We start from the raw sequence: 20,738 nt of genomic DNA on the forward strand, positions 1-20,738 counted from the left end.
TTAAACAAAATTATGATTTAAAAAGTATCATAAAGAATGGCTATAAAAAAAATTAAGAATTTATATTGCAAATAGAATAATTTTTTTAAAAAAAGTAAGTATTGTTTTATTTTTTTTGGGCTAACAAATATAGTTCTTTCTTCTTTGTTTTTTTGATAAAGGAAAGAGATATATAATGGAAAATGAAACGACAGTAACAAATATATATTTGATATTACCAAAATAGTTGTAATGTTCTAAATAATAATTAATAATTTCTCATTTATATATTTAAATTTGAGGTTCACTAACAACATTTTGTTGAGATAAATGTAAATATATATTTGTTTAATACTTTTAAAGTAAAGCCGTAAAGAGTTAAAAATAAAAGAGAAATAAAAAATGAAAAGAAAAGAAAAGAAAAGAAATAAGATAAAATAAGAGATAATAAGAAGTTGCGGATTTATTTAAAAAAAAAAAAATAGTTGCAGATTTAGAGGAAAACTAATCAATTTGATTATTATTATTATTATTTTGGTGGTCTGTCAAACATCAACTATCACCATCATTGTTAAATTTGGGGACAGATACGCAGACAGGTGCTTAAATGGACAATGCAACTCGGATCTAAATAATCTTTGGCCTCTCATATGGTGTCGGTTGGACCTCCTCCTAAAGCCCTTTGGGAACAGGGAAAGCTAAACAACTTTATCTTCCTCCTTGAAAATAAAAAAAAAAAAAAAAAAAACCTCAAAGTTTATACTCCACCTACTTATCATATTCATAATATTGATTTGATGTTGACTTTCAATTGTGGTATGGTTTCCCATCTTAACCAGTTCAGAGACTTTTTTGAACTTTCATGTTGGATTGGTAACATGGCAAAGGTATGCAACTCTTGAAGAAAGAGGAACTTTACTGCAAATTACAACTCCAAAAGGGAATGAAAAAACAAAACACCCCTTTGCTTAAAAATGCAATAAATTTTCAAACCAAAACTAAACAAAGCAATAATTTCCTGATCTATAACCCCAACCCCCCCCCCCCCCCCCCCCCCCCAAAAAAAAAAAAAAAAAAAAAAATTCGAAGACCCAACAAATTGCTGTGTCTTTTTTGGCATTTCCCCAAATTTCTATTCTACATATACCACTTTAATTTACAAACAAAATTTACAAAACTCATTTAAGTCATGTTAATTTGCTAGGCTTTTACCTTTCCCTAAACTCACTTGGGCATATTAACACAGAGTCCAAGCAGAGCCCACCTTTGGTATGTGTACAATCAATCTGAACCATTGAAAACTTAATCTTGATTGGCATGTTAGTGTTTTCAACCACAAAATCACCCACATGGTAATGGATCCAAGTCCCTTGTTGTTTCAGATAACACTCTGATGAAGCTCTCTGACCGTTGGATGTAGCCAACTGGAATCGTACGGGCTTTGCGTCCCAACCATGGACCTGATCGACGGCGCAGATTCGTCGGCCAAATCTTGTAGTAGTTGGTTTGCCAAGCTGCAATCGGAAGCAAAGGCTATAGCTTCCCGGTGGAAATTCAAACTCTAACTCTCCTAGTACTTCCACCCACCATATCTGCTGAAGATAAGCCACTGTGTGGAATCTGCATATTTGCACAAATACATGCCCATTTCAGACCATATATTATGATTAATTCGAGGCTTGATTAATTAAGAGGTACATTTATTTAAGCTGTACATAATATAAATGGAAAAAACAAAAAATAAGAGTACCTCGAATGCCATTCCATTTCTACATTTTAGCATTTTACTCTTGTTTGTGATGCTAAATTTTGATAATTTGGCATTGCCATTTTTTAGGATTTGGATCTCACAGTTAAATTATATGAGGCCATAATCAAACAATATAATAAAATTTTTATATATATTATCAAGAATTAAAATATATTAACTGAAGGGGAGGTAAATTTCACCTATAATAACTAGAATCTGAGTGGATTTACCACTGAACTACGGGAAAACATATGTTATTGGGGATGATTAATTATATAGAGAATGTCTTATTATTAAAACTATATACCACTGACAAGACCTATAGGAGGTGTTTCCCTCTTTCTTTCTTTCCTTTTTTTTTTTTTTTTTTTAATTATTAGAAACGTGCATGTTGTGTGTAACAGTTAGTCTACTGGCTAGCTACATGGTTTTTAGTTAAAATGTCTTTTAGCTAGATGTGACTTGTGAGTCTGTGTAGGAAAGCTAGCAAAGGAAATAGATAAAAGAAAATAAATTAATTATAATTAATTCCAATGAATGCTTTATAAATAACCCCGTTTCTGTGAGCAAAGAAACCACCTTTATATAATGTTTTTATAATCCAAACCTTTATTGTAAATAATTATTTTCGGAGACTAAAAAGCACGTGAAGTCTTTTTTTGATTGCTTTTTCCATGAGTAAATATAGGATCTATATATATATATATGTCAGAAATTTACTTTTAATATCAAATTCATATACCCTCCTAAAAAAAACTTCATATATCCTGCTAGTGGAAGCAGGTAAAAATATATCAAATCAAAAGGCTCTACCCCCATACTTTATCTATAATATTAAATCGACCACTTTATGACCTTAATTAAGATGATTAATTAACTTAGGTAATGATAATGAAGAAGACATCAAACCTTCTTATACTTGAAGAGCCAACAAACTTGCGAAAGAAAAAAAATGTGGAAATTAAAAAGTTTCTAGTCACACGTTATTAAAAACGTTCTAGTTTTCCAATTCAGAAAATAAATCATGTTATATATTAATGATGCAAAAATATATAGATCTCCATTTTTTTTTTTTAAATTTTTTTTTGTCTTTAACTCTTGAGAATTTTATCGCAAAAGAAAATAAAAATTCTTGATAATCTCATGTATATAATCATATTGCATAGCATCTAAGCGATCAATAACGAAGAAAAGTAAGAAAATCGAAGATCAAATTGAAATTCTCACCTGGATTCCTCGGTTGAAATAAAATTCCAATATCTGCGATCATCTATTCCTGTGATCCTCAATGCTTTTGATGAAATGGATAAAAAAACTTTTCCGGAAGTCTTATCCAGCCAAACTTCCTACACATGGATAAAAAACCAGACCACTTTAACGTTCGTTATTTTACCCTTTGTTAATAAATTAAAAAAGCTTCTTTAATCTTACTTCCGGTTAATATAATGGAGCACTAAAATTGTGTTACATTATTGAAGAACAAAAAGGCTTCGAATATTTTTCTTTCTAATTGGTCGTCACAAAAGCTTAATAGATCATTAATTAAATATCAAAATTTGGAAATGAATTAAAAGGCAAAAATATAATTATTAATTGATCAAAATTATTATATATATTCTCATTTTGAAACAATCATATATTGTTAAATTACTACTACTCTGATAAGAAGTTGGTTTAATATGTATATGTGGTTAGTGTCTAACACATACTCTTAATTATTAATATAAAAAAAAAAAAAAAAAAGGAAGGAACAAAGTAATTAAGAATGAAAGAAAAAAATAAGCATGTAAACTGATCAGCAAGAAAGCTATACCTTGGTGCCACCATCAAGGCGATTGGGTTGACATAGATGGGCATATATCTCTTTCTTAGACAAGCGCTTATCTGGTTTTTCATTTTCATTGACAACTTTGTGAACAAGAAACTTATAATTTGATGGTAGCTTTGATTCCCAAACAAAATCAGCCAAAGAAGCGCCACGAAAAGTCCGATTCAACCTTGAGAATTTACATATCTCCGGCGGATCCAGGTACGTAAAAATGGATGATATACAATTATCAGGCAAATCACCGAGTCCAGGTTTAGAAGGAGGAAGAGAGCTTCCACTTGTTTCAATTGCAAAAAAAGCTGAGAAACCAGTCCCCATAAAACAAGATGAACAAAAAAGGGGGGGGAAAAGGAATCCTAAAATAAAAAGATCAAAAACCCAAAAAATGAAAGAATAATTAATGCTTTTTAAAGGTAGAGAAGGAGGAAATAAAAGAGACGGGAAGTGGGAAGAGAGATTGATATTGGAGTCAACATTTTTGTGGTGTGAAAGGAAGGAAAGGCATATTAATTAGGCTAGAGTGTGGGTCTTAAGAAAGAGAAAAAGGATAAAGTGAGCTTCTGGGTTTTGAAGGACGTATATGTGAGTGTGCATGGAATATATATATTTGTGGTGGGAATCATTATATTTTGACAAAAGATTCTCTCACCTTCTTTTTAGAAACCACCATGTGGAAACTGGGTTGGTTTAGAAATTAATTAAAACCATGCACGCGAGAGCAATAATTAGTTTTATTGTTATTATGAATGCACAGTTATTAATTGGGCATTTTTTGGTAAGATTTGGAAATGTACTTGGCTCAAATTCAATCACACGATTTATTTTTAAAATTAATTGTTTGGTTATACTTATTTATCATATTAGATTGAAACCTTTTTGGCATGAAAACATAATTATTTCAGATAAATTGCTGTTTAATTATTCAAGTTCCTGTTTATATATAAATAATATTCGATCTCCTATATATATAAATAACAAGCTGTATGATAGATAATTCTAGATATAAGACTATTAGTTCGTAAATAAGAGAAAATTAAAACATCAAAAAAAAAAAAAAAAAAAAAGAAGAAGAAGAAGAAAAACCTGTTATTAGAATGGCAAGCTGTCAAATGTCACGAGGCATTGGATATTTTCGTTTTGCTTGCTAATGGCAACACTGCTGTACGTGGGGCTTGATATGAATTAATTAAATGACTAAGATACCCTTTGAATTATTTATTATTACGTAATCCAAAGTGCACCTAATTGGATTTTGTTGTTCTAAATATTAAGCAAGCATATTTATTTGATATGGACATGTCCAAGTTAATTAGAACAGTTATTCATAAAGGCTTGCACATGGGTCCTAGTTTGATTAATTAATATAATAAAAATCTCTTCTATGGCTTCGTTCTTCTGTGTGGTTTGAATTAATGGTTAGTTTCACGTATGCATTGATTAAATAAATTGTTAATAGGGTTTTTATTTGATATTTTCGATGTGAACAAGTATGAATTGATTCATGTGGGTGATATATATATATATATATATGGTACTAAATTTATTTTTTTTTTCTGTTTTTAATAATATGTGGTACTAATTGATTAGGATTGCATGAAGTTGCAAATATAATTAATGAAGGATCAAAGCCTTCCACATGGCTAATATTTAATGTTTTTTTCCAGCCTGCTTGATCAGTCATGCTTTTGGAAAAATGAGTTTCAAGGGTGATATATGTTGAGCTTTTCGTTTTTAGCTGCAAAGCCAATCAAAATATTCTCTTGGGGGGAAAAAAACGTCTACTAATATTCCCCAGAAATGAAGTGATTTTGAAAATATAAACATGACCCCTATAAATATTTCCACGGAGCAATATATGACATTTTGTTTTGGCTTGTAGAAAACAAGTTTGTCAAGCTTATCTCTAATAATTAATTTTGATTAATGTACTCGTACATTGTAATCAAATATATTTAGTCATATGCATGTGCTTCCTTTGATAATCATCTTAATCATTCAAATTAAGACCTGTTTCTTTTCAGGCTTTTAAGGATACAATTTGATTCCTTTTATTTCTCTACTGAACTTTTCTGTAGAAAAGCAAACATAATGTTGACAAGTTGGTCAAAATATAAATCATTATGTGAAGAAGAACTATTTGGTTTCTGAAAGATAGGCACGAGCTTGGTCCCTCATGCTCCAACTTCAAATCTCTCTGTCAATTGTGTTTCCCAATCCTACCCAATAAAACTGGTAAAAAATTAATAAAATTTACTACATACAAATATTTTAATATTAATTGAAATAGACTACGACCAATTAAATATTATTATTAACATGTATATAAATTTGTTACTTGTGTTTTGATTTTCACATCATCATCTTGGTAAGATTTTTCAACTCTATACAAGATCGAGTTGGCATGAGTAGTCATGACTACAAGTAGGAAACTAAGGATGATAAACTTTTCATCATTCCTCTTAAGCATGTTTTTGGCACAGTGAAGACTACACACAAAGACACAATTAATTTTGTGAATTAAAAGTTGATTTAGACCTAAAACACAAACTCCTTTAGGTTCTCCATGCATGTACGTTTCCGTGTTCCTTGCTACAGGGGTTAGAAAATATTAATTAAAAATCAGGCATGGGAGGTCAAGAATTAGTAATTAATTCAGAATCCCAAATGTCATCTCCGAGGACCATATTTTTGATACGGGAAAGGGATAAAGCTTTAAAGCATATTAAACATAAGCTCACACAAAACAACAACAGATCGAATGAAGTTCTTGTGCCAAAATTCTTTGAAAACGAGTTCATTTTGGATCATGCTTAATTTGATTTCGAATTAATTAGAGGCTGCGATCCTTTCCTGTAAGGGTAAAATTGAAAAAAAAAAATTCATTGTAAAGAATTTCTTCCATTATCATTACAAGAGGTTGAATAATATTTTATGTGATAGAAATGCATACAATTCTTTTATATAATTGTATTTTTCTTTTCTTTTCTGTCGACCTTTTCAAATTAGAATTTTTAGTTTCCCACAGGTAATCATATTAAGCCAGCTTAGCCTACATATAAGAAAATTAAAAGAAATGTGCACCACTCAATTTCCTACAACACAAACATTACGAGGTAGTTTCAATATATTGGAATTGATTCTTTGTATCGTTGTATTTGACATCAAGCACATGATTCTACTCCATTAGCCCACTGGATTGCATGCCCTGTCTTTGATGGGTCCCATAAGTTATGTATTTGTCGCATTCATTGATCACACATTAATTTTTTTAATCTGGTGATGAATCACGTTTGTCTAATTCCAATTCTTTTTTTGGCCCAATTCCAATTCAATGATTACAGTTGGCATATGGTCCAAATAGCATGGATATTTTGTATACTAACGAATAGAAATTTTCTGAACTTCTTTAGCATTTGTACCTCGTGGTCATTGAAAAGTCAAAGTTTCATATCGGTTGGTGATCTAACAGCCTATGGTTAATAGGGCCTTATTAGTTTTATTTTTTTGCCTAAAATTATTAGTTAATTTATTGAATCTGATAAAGATATCAGGTTTAGATAACCTTATATAAATGGCTTAGACAAATAATGTCAAATCAATAATTATTTAAAGAATGAAATAACGACAAGGTTAAAAAAAAAAAAAAAAAAATTGAAAATAGGGGATGTACCAAGACCTTAGGTTTTAGCCACTAGCGGTATAGCCTATTAACCAAAGACAAAATTTCCAGCGAAAATGAGATTGTAAATACTTTTCTCTAGTTTTATTTTTTTGATGAATAATTCTCTAGTTTTATAAACTTATAGACATTGACCGCAGCACATGGTGGAGGAAGAATATATTTTTTTCGCAGAGAAGAATAAGAATCGCAAGAAAGTGTATGCAGCTTGATTATTGCTTTCGCAAAAAATAGCTAAACTTTTTCCATAAAAATGCAAAACAAATAAAACAAAAGTTAAGAACTCGAAGGACAGTGAAAACCTACTTTTTGTTAAAGCTACAGAGAAAGGATATTTAACCCGCTAAGGATGAATTGGTGAGTTATTGGGGTTCAAAACCAAACCAATTAATTTTTAAATGCATATAAGACCAAATATTATTCAGGGCCCTATACCAAAACCAAACCAAACCAAGTGATTGCTTGCAAAGAAAATCAGAATATACCAACATTGACCCTGCAATTAATAGGGCCTTTTTGTCTCCACTCTTTTCATTGGTACAAGTAAGTAATAAAAAGAAACAGAGGAAAAAACATTGTAGCAAAATTAACTTTCATGGTCAAAGTGTTGATGTCCTCCTAAAGTGTCTGTAACCAAAGTATAAAACAGCATTTAATTATATGAAATTGACAAGAGAAAAATATATATATATATATATATAAAACGTTAAAACCGATAGAGAAAGAAAAAAAAATACTTCCTTTATATGTTCATCATGCACCTAGATACAGACAATCTTTATGACAAGAATCTACACAAAAAAATATTCAAAGACCATAATATATGCAAATAATTTGAAATATATAAAGCACTTTAGCAACAGATAATATCCTAAATATCTGGAATTAACCTAATAGCGTTTATATCTTATGGTGATGACATAAATGCTAAGATTATTACATATAAGTTGCCTGCATTTTGCGTATGTAATATCTATATTCAACAACTCATTTACCCAGAATCAAACTAGCTAGAAAGGAAAAATAAAGTTCAAGCCAGCAGAGATTAATAGCAGAACAAATTTACAACAAAAGTTTAATTGATAAAAGTCACTTAGTTGCTCAGTTACCAATTCTACCTACCGCTAATTCCCTCCTTTTCGGGAGGTTTTTTGAGTCTAAGCAATGAATTATTACTTATCAAAAAAAAAAAAAAAATCTACCTACCGCCAAAGTCAATTAAACAGTAAAACAGTGTAGGAACATGAGCAAAGTAAAATAAAATAAAATAAAGCAACTGTGCTGAAGTATAGTCTTCACCATAAATTCCTAAGATGTCACTCGATTTTCAATACAATCGGAGTTTAGACTTTAAATATGTAGACGGAATCTACATATCTCATATGTATTGGGTTAACAGCGTTACGCATTAACCCAATACTTTTGCATTATCTGATTGGGAAAGCATGCCTGAAGCAGTACGTAACAACGTGTAAGGCCCGGTTTTGTGAGCCACAGGCCCCCGGCATTGTCAATCTTGCTTTTTATTGAATTGCATATTTAATCCTAATTTAATAGAAAAATAAAAATAAAAATAGAAGAGCTATAAAAATTTTATTTTGTGGTTAATATATATATATATATATATATACAAGTTTCATAAATGAGAAAAACTTTAATATGCCGGACTTACCTGTGATCCCGCATGGTGGGTCCCATCCGCATATGAGCCCAATGGTAAGACGGGCATACCGAACATAGACGAGAAGAAGAATGAGTTAGAAAGAAAAAACATTAAATTATCCCATAAAAAAGCATTATTAGGAGAGGAAGAAGAAGAAAAAAATGGCTGTGTGAGAAAAGGGCCAACACACTTTTGTGCAACTTTGAAAAAATGTGCATTTACATCAATCATGTTGCTGTTTAGTACAGTACAAGACAGGTTTATACGGAGCGCCTTGTGGAACTGGTAAACCAGCAACCAAGTGACTTCTATCGATTATATTTTCATTTGGAATCTTGTATTATGCAAGTCATCTTTGCCGGCTTCAACTTTATTTTTCCTTCCTAGTTTGATCATGGGTAAATGAGCAGTTGAATATAGAAATTACATATGCAAATAATGCAGGCCACCTTTGATATGTACTTGTAGGGATTCATGCAATCACCATAAGATATATGAGCTTCCAGGTTACTTCAGATATTTAGGATATTATCTGCTGCTGAAGTAGTTTGTATGTTTCAAATCATATATATGTGTGTATGTATAAATATATATATATATATATATATATAAGAACTAAAGCCGACAGTTTTTAAACAATTATTATTATTATTTTTTTTAAATCATCCGTTTTTGAAAATCCGTATTATAAAAACTTGCAACATCTACACTATAAAAAGACATATATATTTTGAATTATTTATTTATTTATTTTTGTCTAGATTCCTGTCATAAATACCTTTGGAATATATATGTATCTAGGTGCATGATTTGGAATATGAGATGTATGAAGAATTGAAGATGGGGATTTTTCATCCATTCAAGCAGTTTCTTGGACGATGTCCTTTTCTTTCTCCATCGATTTTTCGATCTGTCTTTTTCCTCCATTCAAGTTGTTTTACTATTTCAATCTCTCTACCCTTTGGAATTGATGCATCCGCAACGATGATACTTTTTCTTCTTCTTTTTTTTTGCCAATTTCATATTAAGTGCTTATTGACTCTTTAGAGCGGACATCAACTCTTTAACCATGAAATTTAATTTTAGCAATTCTTTTCTCCTTTGTTTCTTTTTTATTACTTGTTTATAGCAATGAAAAGATTAGAGACAATATAAAAAGGCCTTGATAGATACAGGGTCATTGTGATTTTATATTCTAATTTTCTTTGCAAGCGGTGACATGGCCCCTAAAAATAGATAATATGTTTATTTACTTATTAAACCAAAAGGTGAAGTTAGTTAGTTTGGTTTATTGCTTCAATGGGCAGAGAGACATTCAGTAACCAAGATACTTTTCCAGAGACATATATAAAACATGAACTCCAACATTTAAAGACATATTTAGAGGTTTCAACATTTAATATTGTAGTTCAATGATATTCAGTAGCTTATAATTGAAAAAAATCCTTTGAAATTTCAACAAATTTAACAATAGGAGATAAACTATCATCGAATTTAGCATAGGAAAAGATGGAACTAAAATTGGTTAAAGGCACATTATGCAAAAACTCTTGGTAATTGATTCTTATGATAAGCTTAAGCATACCCTGCAAACATTTAAACTGTTTTTGAATCTCATATAAATCATATATGCATAAAACTAGTAAAACAATTCAACAATTTTTGATGAAGTCTTTTCTAAGGTCCACATCAAAAAGTTCACATCCATGTCATACAAAGCTTAGAGACAAGTCTACATATTGCAAGATCATTTTTCTCTGACCAAATGAGAAACATCTCGATCATCACCCACGTGCCTCTTCCATGAGACAGAACATTCCTAATAATCAGAACAGTCTAATCACCGCCAACTTGCCTCTTCCATGAGTCTTCCACAATCAATTCATCGACTCCCCAGTCCTCGTAACTGGAAAGTTTATAGACCCAAAATAACAGTTAATACTTTAGAATTCATGCTACTACAGATAAGAAAAAGAGAGAAACGTAGCATGCTTATGAGCATGATGTCCAAATAAAGGGAAACCTGAACCAAGGACCTCACCTTCCGTCAGGCAGGTAGCGGCGTATGGTAAAGGGAATCTTTCGCTCACGCAGTTCCTTCATAGCAATCTTAACAAACGGAAAATCAATAAATCGTTTTTTTTGTAACATGAAAGGAAAAATATTAAACTAGTAGCATTGCAAGCAAGATGCTCCTGCATTTGGTACAGATGCAATTGGCATGTACCAGTATGGAATAGAAAAAAAAGGAAAATAAAATTTGCTAACAGACACAACAACTTGCAGAAAAGATATTACAGGTTCACTGTTTAATCATATGTTGGATTAAGTTTTATTATACATGCAAACAAAATTTGCTATCAGACACAATATTGTTCTAAAACAGCAGTTACAGCACAAATGAAGATGAGTGCTCGCGAAAGAGATATTACACATGCACTTTCTAATCATATGTTAGATTAGGCCTTATCATAAAGGAGTCCAGGATGCTGTCACATTATAAGGAAGCTTAATATAATGCTTGTACTAATCTACCAAGTTCTCGAAATGTGGATCTAATGGTCTATTGCAGCATATCAGAAGACCATTATTAACTCCAACATTGTGTGCATACGTCATTTATAGTTATATTACATTCCAAGTACTTCTATACAAGTATAAATAAAAACACCAATACGATAAACCATGTCCATCATTATCAAATCAATATACAAGTTTTAAAAACTTCCGACAGTCATTCGAATTTCAATCATTAATTTTTTAAATTGGCATCATCATCATCACCCCTAGATTCCAAGAAATTTAACTTCCTATTTCTGAAGTAGCAACACAGGTTTACAACAAAACTAATATGTTTAACAGAAAAAAGACATTATCTTACTAAATTTTTGTGTATCGTATAATACATATGTTTCATTACTAAACATACGTTGTATTGCATGATACCCTGCAATTTCCAACACATCTTTGTTACATTACGTTTTCTGCCTAAAACAACTGCTGTCATCTTTCACGCAATACTAACAAACATGTATGTTAGACAAAAAGCTCTTAAAGAACAAAAAATCTTGGAGATTCTTACTTCAAGTGGGTCAGTCTCACCCTCCAACTCAACCATTACAGGTGCATTCATGCTGCCCATTCAAGGAAAAAAAAATTTAAAAAAAAAAAAAAAATTCATCAAAGATAAACAAAACTTGATTGACAAAAGATTAGCTTTTTTGTGGTTTAAGACAAATACCTGATCTGCACAGCACGTGTACCTAAGATTCTGGCTCGCTCATATTTGGTCATAAATTTGGAAGTTTTACGAGGTTTTTCAACTGGTTCCTGTTCTTCTTTATCCTCCGTTTCAACGGCATCTCCAGGAGTCTCATCATTGTTATCGTTTTCCACATCTTCCTCTACACCTTCCTGTCCATCAACACAATAATTTATTATTTCTTCTTAAAAACAACTAAAATATCAGTTTTGTTATTACTATCATTATTTTTTATTCAAAAACTCAAAACGAAAAGTAACCGAGTTCTTACTTCAACCTCAGGTTCTGGTGGCTCATCCTCGTATCTGTAGACAAAATGTTGGTCAAAAATCACTATTCAATAGTATGAGATAATGCCAACAATTTAGCAATTGAATCCTAAAAGGAACATCATATTAGTTTTTTTAGTATGAAGTGAAGTTTGGCCAGACAAACTTTAATCAGATAAGGGCTTGGACAGCTTATATAAAATGTAGTCTACAAAGTTACATTAAGATATCACCTAAAAAAATAATTGTTTTCCTTCCTTTGCTTGATTACCGAGAAACAAGTAAAGAAAAAGGGGGAAATTTTGAAACCCTAGGGTAAGCACTTGTCTCTGTCTTTGGTTTCGAACCAGAATTTGATACGCGCTTCTTGATTCAATTTAGTTAAAGTGTAATTTTAATCTCTTAAAAGCCCAAATAACGAGTATTAAGAAAAAGAAGGATAAAAGAGTAAAGATTTTGTCTTTTTTTGGTTCAAATTTTCTTCGGAGAAATTGAAAGTAAAAAATCAAACAGAAAAACGAAACTCCGACACAAATGTAAAATGTTGGCGAGGGTAACAGAGAGAGAGAGAGAGAGAGAGAGAGAGGGTACCCCATATCCATCTCATTGTAATCGTCGTCCGCCATTGTTGATTTGAGGAAGAAGGTTTTACTTGGCCAAACCCTTGCCCAATTGATCAAAGTAAGGAAAGGGGCAGGCCTGAGCAACGAAATGAAGGAGGGCGCTCGCGCTAATCAGAAACCAATACAATGGCGGTGAGGCCTGAGGGAGAGCGCACCGTTAAGCTATATGTTCCCCTTTTTTGTTTTTGTTTTTGTTTTTTTTTTTTTTTGAGTCCGCAAAATAAATGTTTTTTTTTTTTTTTTTTTAACAAAATGAATCACATTAAAAAAAATATAATAATAATAATTGCTTTTAAGACCACGAATTTTATTAAGAGTAATGTTCGGGTGTATTTAGAATTACAGATAAGCATTGAGAAGCTAGACGGCTCAAACCACCAACATATCTGCAGTTTGAGCTTTGGGCCGGACCCAGTTAGCTATGGACAATTCGGTCTAGTTCCATGAACATGTTGCACAGATTCAATTAACATTTACTTCATGGTCCTGAAGGATAGCCTAGTCATTTAAATCCAGGGCAATGGCTTGACGTTAGTCTGTGTTTGTATCATAGAATAACGGAAGGGAAAAGAAGCAGAGTAGGGAAGATATTAGCCCCATTTGACATAATTTTTGCTTTTATTTCCTTTTTTTTTTAAATATTTTTTTAAAAAATTATTTTGTATTGACTTTGATTAGAAGTGTTTATAAAAATTAAAAATATTTATTAAAAATTATCCAAATACTTTCAGAAACATCTTTTAAATTTATTTTTAATTTTTCAAAAATTCTGCCAAACAAAACCTAAATTTCTTCGATACAAAAGAAAAAGAAAAATCATGGAAAGTTTGAAGGATAAACAAGTGAAACTACCGTACACAATGAAATCGAAAGCTGCTTTTGATTTTTCAAAATCCCGCCAAATAGGGTCTAAGTTAGTTTGTTATAAAGGGAGAAGGGGAAAGATGGAAAGTTTGAAGGATACACAGGGGAAACTACGGAACAAAGTGGAATCTAATTGCTGCAATATATGAAAGGTAAAGAGACCCACATACAAGTAGAATGAAAAAAATTTATATTTAGGGTCATTGTCTCAAAAAATACTTATAAAACTAAAGTATTGTACTTATAAGCTTGGTCCAATATTGTACTATTGAGAGTACAACTCTATGTCAAGGTTTAATCCAGGTAAAAAAATCCTCCTTCCCCTGTAATAGAAAAAAAAATTAATAATAATAAATAAATAAACTAGAGTGTTAGGTAGAAAGCACATGATAGTAGTTGAGAAGTTTTCTCCATAAATCTTACTCCAGGTGAAACTTTGTTGTTAATGTGGTACCATATTTTAATTACCATAAGCAGATTCCGTTGTGTTTGCATTTTTTAGACATTAGTTTATACATTTGTTAACTGCAACACGTAGGTAGACTTTTGAATGATAACAATAACAAAAAAACATAGGCAAATATGTTAATTCGTTTATGTTTTTTTTTTTTATTTTTTTAAGAGAATCATTAAGAACATATAAAAGGGCAACAAATATATGAGTATTGAGATGATATGAGTATATGAGAACAAGAAAGATATCAACAGTTTTTAACTATTTAATAATTTTATGAGTATTGAGATGATATGTACGAAATATAATGTAATCATAATAATTATTTTATCTTAATTAATAAACAATTTTATCAAATATGTACTTTGTTGTATATTTTTATTAATAATAATTTATTTATAATTATTACAGCTTATTATAAATTAAATTGATTAAGAAAAATATAATATTTATTCAATATTTTTGTAATTTTTATAATCAGTTTGATAACTAATTGATTAAATAAGCTAATTCTAATATTTTAACACAATTTTTATTTTTTAAATAAAATTTTATCAATTTTTATTATTTTTGTGAATTTTTATTCATATTCGATACTTTCCAATATTTTTATAGAAATTTTTATATTTTAAATTTTTGATATTTACATAATATCGAAAATTCGAACCTTGGCTATAATGACAAAAATAAAAACATTTTATCAAAATGAATGTCATTTTATGAATTAACAATTTAAAATACCTCTCAATTTGGTGTTTATATATTCTTTATAATATTATACTCAATTCTTTTAAGTTTGTAATTAGATAAAAGGTCTAACCATATGTTACTATTATTATCAGTATATTATCAGTATTACTTGAACCACATCACTTGTGTATGGAGGAGCATGTACATTTTCATAGATTATGAAATTAGTTATCAAAAAGTGCATCGGTTAAGTATATAAACTATGAAATTTGATATATTACCCCCCAAAAAAATAAAAAATGGAATTTGGTATTTTTCAAGTTTGACTTCATTTTATATTCCCAACGTTTTGCATGCACTGGATTTAATACATATCTAAAATAAGATTCGTTGGTGTTGTCAAGAAAATCAAACAGATCTCATCTTTATTTTAAATATAAAACAAATTTACAGAAAGATCTGATCATATTTAGTTTGCTCAGATGATCAAAAAATATATATATATTTAATTTGGATGGCCAGAGTCACGTGGTCAGCGAGACCAGGATCTGAGTAAACAATGTCTTAAATTTACCTTATTGGCTCGCATCTAATGGTTTTTAAGCTTTGCAATTTCTCAACCATCTTGTAGAACTTTTATCAGAAAGGTTCTAAAAATTAATAGAAGCTAACAATGTTTGGAAGAGAGGAAAATTACTTGTCATTTCCCTCCATTGTTTTTCTCCTTCTACCCCTTGTATTATTCATTTGGAAGAAGCTTACCTCTCAATGTTTCAATATACCACCAGGTCCAACACCATGGCCAATTGTGGGCAATCTAGTCCAAATGGGTAAAAAGACACACAGTCACATAACATTTGCACACTTTGCCAAAGCTTATGGCCCTCTGATTTCACTAAGAGAAGGTACTCGGCTCGCCGTCGTTGCGTCTTCACCAGCAGCCGCAACAGAAATACTGAAGACCCATGATCGTCAATTCTCATTCCGGTTCATACCGGACAAGTCCAGCGATTCCAACCCTGATCCTTTTAGCATGGCCTCGCTTGTCTGGGCTCCTGAATGCAGTGGCCAATGGAAGGTGTTACGGTCATTGTGCCGGTCTGAGTTATTCTCACCCAAAGCAATAGATTCACAGGCCAATTTGAGAAGAACAAAATTGGGTGAAATGGTCAACTTTTTGGAATGCAAAGAAGGCCAAGTTGTGCAGATTAAAGACGTTGTTTTCACTACTGTTTTCAACACTTTGTCTACACTCTTCTTTTCCAAAGATCTAGTCCGCTTTCAAGATGGAGAAGAGGAATCCAGTGGCTTAAAAGACCATTTTAAGGAGTTGGCAGAGCTTGCTGGTAAACCAAATATCGCAGATTTTTATCCTATATTAGAACGCTTGGACCTTCAGGGTATAAAGAAAACCACCATAAAGTGCGTCATGCAAATTTACAGTGAATGGCAACATATTATCAAAGAAAGAAGAGTAGGTCGCGGCAATAATAGTCCGTCAAGAGGACGTGATTTCCTCGATGCCATGCTCGAAAACAAGTTTGCAGATTATCAGATTAATCAACTGATTATTGTATATATATTTATATCCAAAACAATCTTCTTTTTTCTTTTTCTTGTTAATCTTATATTAATTGTACGTTTTTAATGACCAATTTTGGTATTTGTCTTTTGGTTTTGCAGGAATTGTACAATGCAGGTGCAGACACTACAACCACTGTAGTAGAGTGGACAATGGCAGAGATGCTGAAAAACAGAGAAGCCATGGAAAAAGTTCGTGAAGAGCTCAGAAGAGAATTCGACCAAGATTCGAATATCTCAGAGTCAGTTGTCTCTCAGCTTCCATATTTGAATGCATGCTTTAAGGAGACATTGAGATTGCACCCACCTGCTCCATTCCTTCTTCCACACTGTGCTTCTGAAACATGTAAAGTTATGGAATATACGGTTCCAAAGAACTCCCGCGTGATTGTGAATTTCTGGGCAATTGGGCACGACCCTGAAATCTGGGAAGACCCATTTAAATTCAAACCAGAGAGGTTTATTGGGTCGGAGCTGGATTACAAAGGTCATGATTATGAGTATTTACCATTTGGAGCTGGTAGGAGAAGCTGTCCAGGACAACCTCTGGGGAGCAAACAAGCGCCATTGATTTTGGCTTATCTGCTACATTGCTTTGATTGGTCTGTTCCAAATAACTCACCCATTGATACCAGTGAGAGGCTTATCTTATCTTTGGAAATGGTACATCCTTTAAAACTTATTCCCAAGCGGAGATTTTAGCACCTGTGTATTTCTAGTTCAGATTTCAGAATATGCTTCTTTTTCAATTAGTTTGGTTCACTCTGTTTTATTATGTTTAATTTTCGTATTTATTTATTTGGATTGGAAATAAAAAGGCTGCTTATAATAAAGATGATTTGACCTGATCAATGATGAGGTTAATTTGAGCCAAGCTAACAAACCAATTTTTCCTTCTAATTTTTTATATTTCTGGGTAAAGAATCAGAATGGGAAAATTTCCTTTTCAAATGGATTGGGTCTTGACTCTTGATGGATAAAACCCACATTCATTATACAAAATATAATATTAAACCATAATCTTATAAAATATGATATTGTTCCAGCTTTTAGCAGGCTCATCCAATTCCCACCAGCCAAACCCAATTAAGATTAAAGGAACGCAATTAAGAGTGACAGGTAGATAGTACCCAAACAAGCGCCATTGATTTTGGCTTATCTGCTGAATTGCTTTGGTTGGTTTGTTCCAAATAACTCACCCATTGATACCAGTTGAGTCTTCTTTGAAAAATATCTTCCAGCACGGTCCGTGTTGCATTACAATTGTACAAGTAGACAAAGTCACATCACATATTTATTATAACAAAACGGGAAAATCACATTCAGATTTAATATTTTTTTCTTGCTTTCTAGTTTTCTTTCATTGCTCAAGCATTCGAATGCGACTGTTAATTGATTAAAAATTAAGTTACATACTTTCTCTATAAAATTAATCCAATTCCGGATTTAATGGTGAGGACATGTGGAACTAGTAATACCGTAGTAGGTATTAACGTACCATATAAGTGTGCAATGAAATAGGTAGTGGAGAGGCTCTTTTATGAGATAAGTAGTTTATTCTAAATGAAATTTTAAATATTTTATTACCCAAAAAATAAAAAAATAATATTTTATTCTCAAATTTTTGTACACTATGCATGATAAATTGTGTTAAACTTTGGTAAAAATTATATTATAAAACTAAATAGAAAACAAAATAATAGTTTATGGAAAATATATAATTATTATTATTTTCCAAAATATATATAAAAGTTTTATATATAGTTTGAGAAAAGGTGTTTCTAGCAAAAAAAAAAAAAAAAAAAAAAGAGAAAAGGTGTGATAGTTTTAAAGGTGAAGTGTCATTAATATTTATGATTATCAAAGCATATAGAGCAATACCAAAATAACATTTTGTATTTTTTGTTTTTATCAAAAAAAATAATAATAATGAGACCATGTGAAATCCGTATCCTGATGCAGACTGGAAATCAGGGGGAACAGCTAAGAGTTTCAGCGAGTACCATACCGAGTGAGACCTGACTATCAGATTTCTTCCTTGAGGAACTTAAAATCTCCCAAGCAGCCTAACCCAGCTCCTCAAGTTTTCATCTTCTGCTATTTCCTTTCCCACAAAAGCTTCTAATATGGATCAAACTCTCTTCACAAAAATGGTTAATTACGTCTCTCTTCCCTCCCTTCCATTTCATCTTCTTCTTCTTCTTCTTCTGCCCGTTATCTTCTTCATTTGGAAGCAATTTACCTCCCAATCGATCAATACGCCACCAGGCCCAAAACCATGGCCAATCGTCGGTAATCTACCCCAAATGAGTAAACAAGGCCATATAAGCATGACCCACTTTGCCAAAATTTATGGACCTTTGATTTCTCTTAGATTAGGAACCCGACTCCATATCATCGCCTCTTCACCTTCTTCAGCAATTGAAATACTCAAGAACCATGATCGTCTTCTCTCTGCTCGATACATACCAGAGAAGCTGACAGGTTCTAAACCCAAAGATGCAGAACTCAGTCCGGCGTCGCTTATGTGGGCCCCCGAATGCACCGGCCACTGGAAGTTGCTTCGGACAATGTGCCGGACCGAGTTGTTCTCGCCCAAAGCAATAGAATCGCAGACTAGTTTGAGAGCCAGCAAATTGGCTGAAATGGTTGATTTTGTGCGTGGTAGAGAAGGCCAAGCGGTGAAGATTAAGGACGTTGTGTTCACCGTTGTTTTCAACACCCTGTCTAACCTCTTCTTCTCCAAGGACCTCACAAGCTTTGAAGAAGATGATTATGGTGGATGCAAAGGCCATTTTAGGAAGCTTGGGGAAGTGGCAAGTAGTGTAAATTTAGCAGAGTTTTTCCCAATATTAGCAGGGTTGGATCTGCAGGATATAAGCAAGAAAACCCAGATGCATGCTAAACTACTCACAGCTGAGTGGGAAAACATTGTCAAGGAAAGAAAAGAAAACCGAGGCAAGAATTCAACGAGTCAGCGTGATTTCTTGGATGCCATGATTGAAAATGAGTTTGCAGACCATCAGATTAATCAACTGGTTATGGTAATTAGGCAATTAAGCATTTATATTGTCCATTTTTTTTAGCTATAAAAAATGACATAATTTGAGCGTTTTTGGTATTATTGCTGTTGTGCAGGAATTGTTCAGTGCAGGCACTGACACAACTACTATTACGGTGGAGTGGGCAATGGCTGAGCTGCTGAAGAACAGAGAAGCCATGGAAAGAGTTCTAGAAGAGCTCAGAAGTGTATTCGGTGACCAAAACTCAATCTCAGAGTCAAATCTCTCTCAGCTTCCATATTTGGAAGCATGTTTCAAAGAGACACTGAGATTGCACGCACCTGTACCATTCCTCCTACCACATTGTGCTCCTGAAACCTGTGAAGTTATGAATTATACAATCCCGAAGAACGCACGGATTCTAGTGAACGTTTGGGCAATTGGAAGAGACTCTGCATTCTGGGAAGACCCATTATTGTTCAAACCAGAAAGATTTATTGGGTCGGAGTTGGATTTCAAAGGTCATAACTATGAGTATTTGCCATTTGGAGCAGGTAGAAGAATATGTCCTGGATTGCCAATGGGAATTAGGCAAGGCCAATTGATTTTAGCCTATTTGCTCCATTGCTTTGATTGGTCGTTTCCAAATGGTGAGGATGCTTCAACCATAGATATGACTGAGAAGCTTAGCTTAACGTTGCAGATGGTAAAACCTTTGCACTTAATTCCCAAGTGGAAACTCTGATATGCAGACATGTTATGCTTTGCTGCTTCTTGATTTTACTATTAGTTTCCACTCCGGTTTTGTCATATTTACTTTCCTAGTTTTTTTTTTTTTTTGGTTCCATCACAAAAATAAAAATCAGACTTACTTTGCTGCCACGGTTTGGTTGTTTAACGTTCTTTTGTCAATACAGGCAAGTCTTAAGCAAGTCTAATATGAGTAACTTTCAATCATATTTATCAAATGTGTTTAGTGGGTGAGAAAATTGAAGAGATGGGCAGGGCAACGACTTGGTCAATTTGGTAATCTCGAGAGCCCTCTTGAGTTGTTTAGAAACGTGTTTTGAGTTTTGTAGATCTCTATGACCAAA

The 20,738-nt window shown here is 32.3% G+C and overlaps 4 protein-coding genes across 5 annotated transcripts; 2 read left to right on the forward strand and 2 right to left on the reverse strand.

The window, feature by feature from the left end:
* Positions 1-1,069: 1,069 nt before the first annotated feature.
* On the reverse strand, positions 1,070-4,124 carry LOC107414433 (F-box protein PP2-A14). The gene is made up of 3 exons (XM_016022543.4): positions 3,543-4,124; positions 2,957-3,075; positions 1,070-1,599 (listed from the first exon to the last, which is right to left on the reverse strand). The coding sequence occupies exons 1-3, from the start codon at positions 3,873-3,875 to the stop codon at positions 1,188-1,190; spliced, it is 864 nt and encodes a 287-aa protein (XP_015878029.3). The 5' UTR covers positions 3,876-4,124; the 3' UTR covers positions 1,070-1,187.
* A 6,377-nt stretch (positions 4,125-10,501) lies between these two features.
* Positions 10,502-13,250, reverse strand: LOC107414426 (DNA-directed RNA polymerases II, IV and V subunit 6A). Of its 2 annotated transcripts, XM_016022536.4 has the most exons (6): positions 13,022-13,239; positions 12,433-12,466; positions 12,141-12,313; positions 11,982-12,033; positions 10,941-11,008; positions 10,502-10,805 (listed from the first exon to the last, which is right to left on the reverse strand). In XM_016022536.4, the coding sequence occupies exons 1-6, from the start codon at positions 13,054-13,056 to the stop codon at positions 10,736-10,738; spliced, it is 432 nt and encodes a 143-aa protein (XP_015878022.1). In that variant the 5' UTR covers positions 13,057-13,239; the 3' UTR covers positions 10,502-10,735. The 2 variants fall into 2 exon arrangements, with proteins under 2 accessions (XP_015878022.1, XP_060676006.1); XM_060820023.1 differs by lacking the exons at positions 10,502-10,805; positions 10,941-11,008 and adding an exon at positions 11,625-11,846 and having other exon boundaries at positions 13,022-13,250.
* A 2,434-nt stretch (positions 13,251-15,684) lies between these two features.
* On the forward strand, positions 15,685-17,468 carry LOC112491031 (probable (S)-N-methylcoclaurine 3'-hydroxylase isozyme 2). The gene is made up of 2 exons (XM_025071973.3): positions 15,685-16,634; positions 16,745-17,468. Exons 1-2 carry the CDS (start codon positions 15,735-15,737, stop codon positions 17,342-17,344), a joined length of 1,500 nt encoding a protein of 499 aa, XP_024927741.3. The 5' UTR covers positions 15,685-15,734; the 3' UTR covers positions 17,345-17,468.
* A 1,077-nt stretch (positions 17,469-18,545) lies between these two features.
* On the forward strand, positions 18,546-20,427 carry LOC107414425 (probable (S)-N-methylcoclaurine 3'-hydroxylase isozyme 2). Its single transcript, XM_016022535.4, has 2 exons — positions 18,546-19,686; positions 19,781-20,427. The coding sequence occupies exons 1-2, from the start codon at positions 18,769-18,771 to the stop codon at positions 20,387-20,389; spliced, it is 1,527 nt and encodes a 508-aa protein (XP_015878021.3). The 5' UTR covers positions 18,546-18,768; the 3' UTR covers positions 20,390-20,427.
* The last annotated feature ends 311 nt before the right edge of the window (positions 20,428-20,738 follow it).

The sequence above is a fragment of the Ziziphus jujuba genome, chromosome 8 (assembly GCF_031755915.1).
Source record: "Ziziphus jujuba cultivar Dongzao chromosome 8, ASM3175591v1".
Classification (NCBI taxonomy): domain Eukaryota; kingdom Viridiplantae; phylum Streptophyta; class Magnoliopsida; order Rosales; family Rhamnaceae; genus Ziziphus; species Ziziphus jujuba.

Coding starts and splice junctions, on each gene's coding strand:
- LOC107414433 (XM_016022543.4), bottom strand. CDS start 3,875: ATGGGGACTGGTTTCTCAGCTTTTTTTGCAATTGAAACAAGTGGAAGC. Junction 3,076..3,542: donor GCCTTGATGGTGGCACCAAG/GTATAGCTTTCT, acceptor ATCCATGTGTAG/GAAGTTTGGCTGGATAAGAC. Junction 1,600..2,956: donor ATTTCAACCGAGGAATCCAG/GTGAGAATTTCA, acceptor GCAAATATGCAG/ATTCCACACAGTGGCTTATC.
- LOC107414425 (XM_016022535.4), top strand. CDS start 18,769: ATGGATCAAACTCTCTTCACAAAAATGGTTAATTACGTCTCTCTTCCC. Junction 19,687..19,780: donor AGATTAATCAACTGGTTATG/GTAATTAGGCAA, acceptor GCTGTTGTGCAG/GAATTGTTCAGTGCAGGCAC.
- LOC107414426 (XM_016022536.4), bottom strand. CDS start 13,056: ATGGCGGACGACGATTACAATGAGATGGATATGGG. Junction 12,314..12,432: donor CACCAGAACCTGAGGTTGAA/GTAAGAACTCGG, acceptor GTTGATGGACAG/GAAGGTGTAGAGGAAGATGT. Junction 11,009..11,981: donor GTGAGACTGACCCACTTGAA/GTAAGAATCTCC, acceptor CCGTTTGTTAAG/ATTGCTATGAAGGAACTGCG.
- LOC112491031 (XM_025071973.3), top strand. CDS start 15,735: ATGTTTGGAAGAGAGGAAAATTACTTGTCATTTCCCTCCATTGTTTTT. Junction 16,635..16,744: donor AGATTAATCAACTGATTATT/GTATATATATTT, acceptor TTGGTTTTGCAG/GAATTGTACAATGCAGGTGC.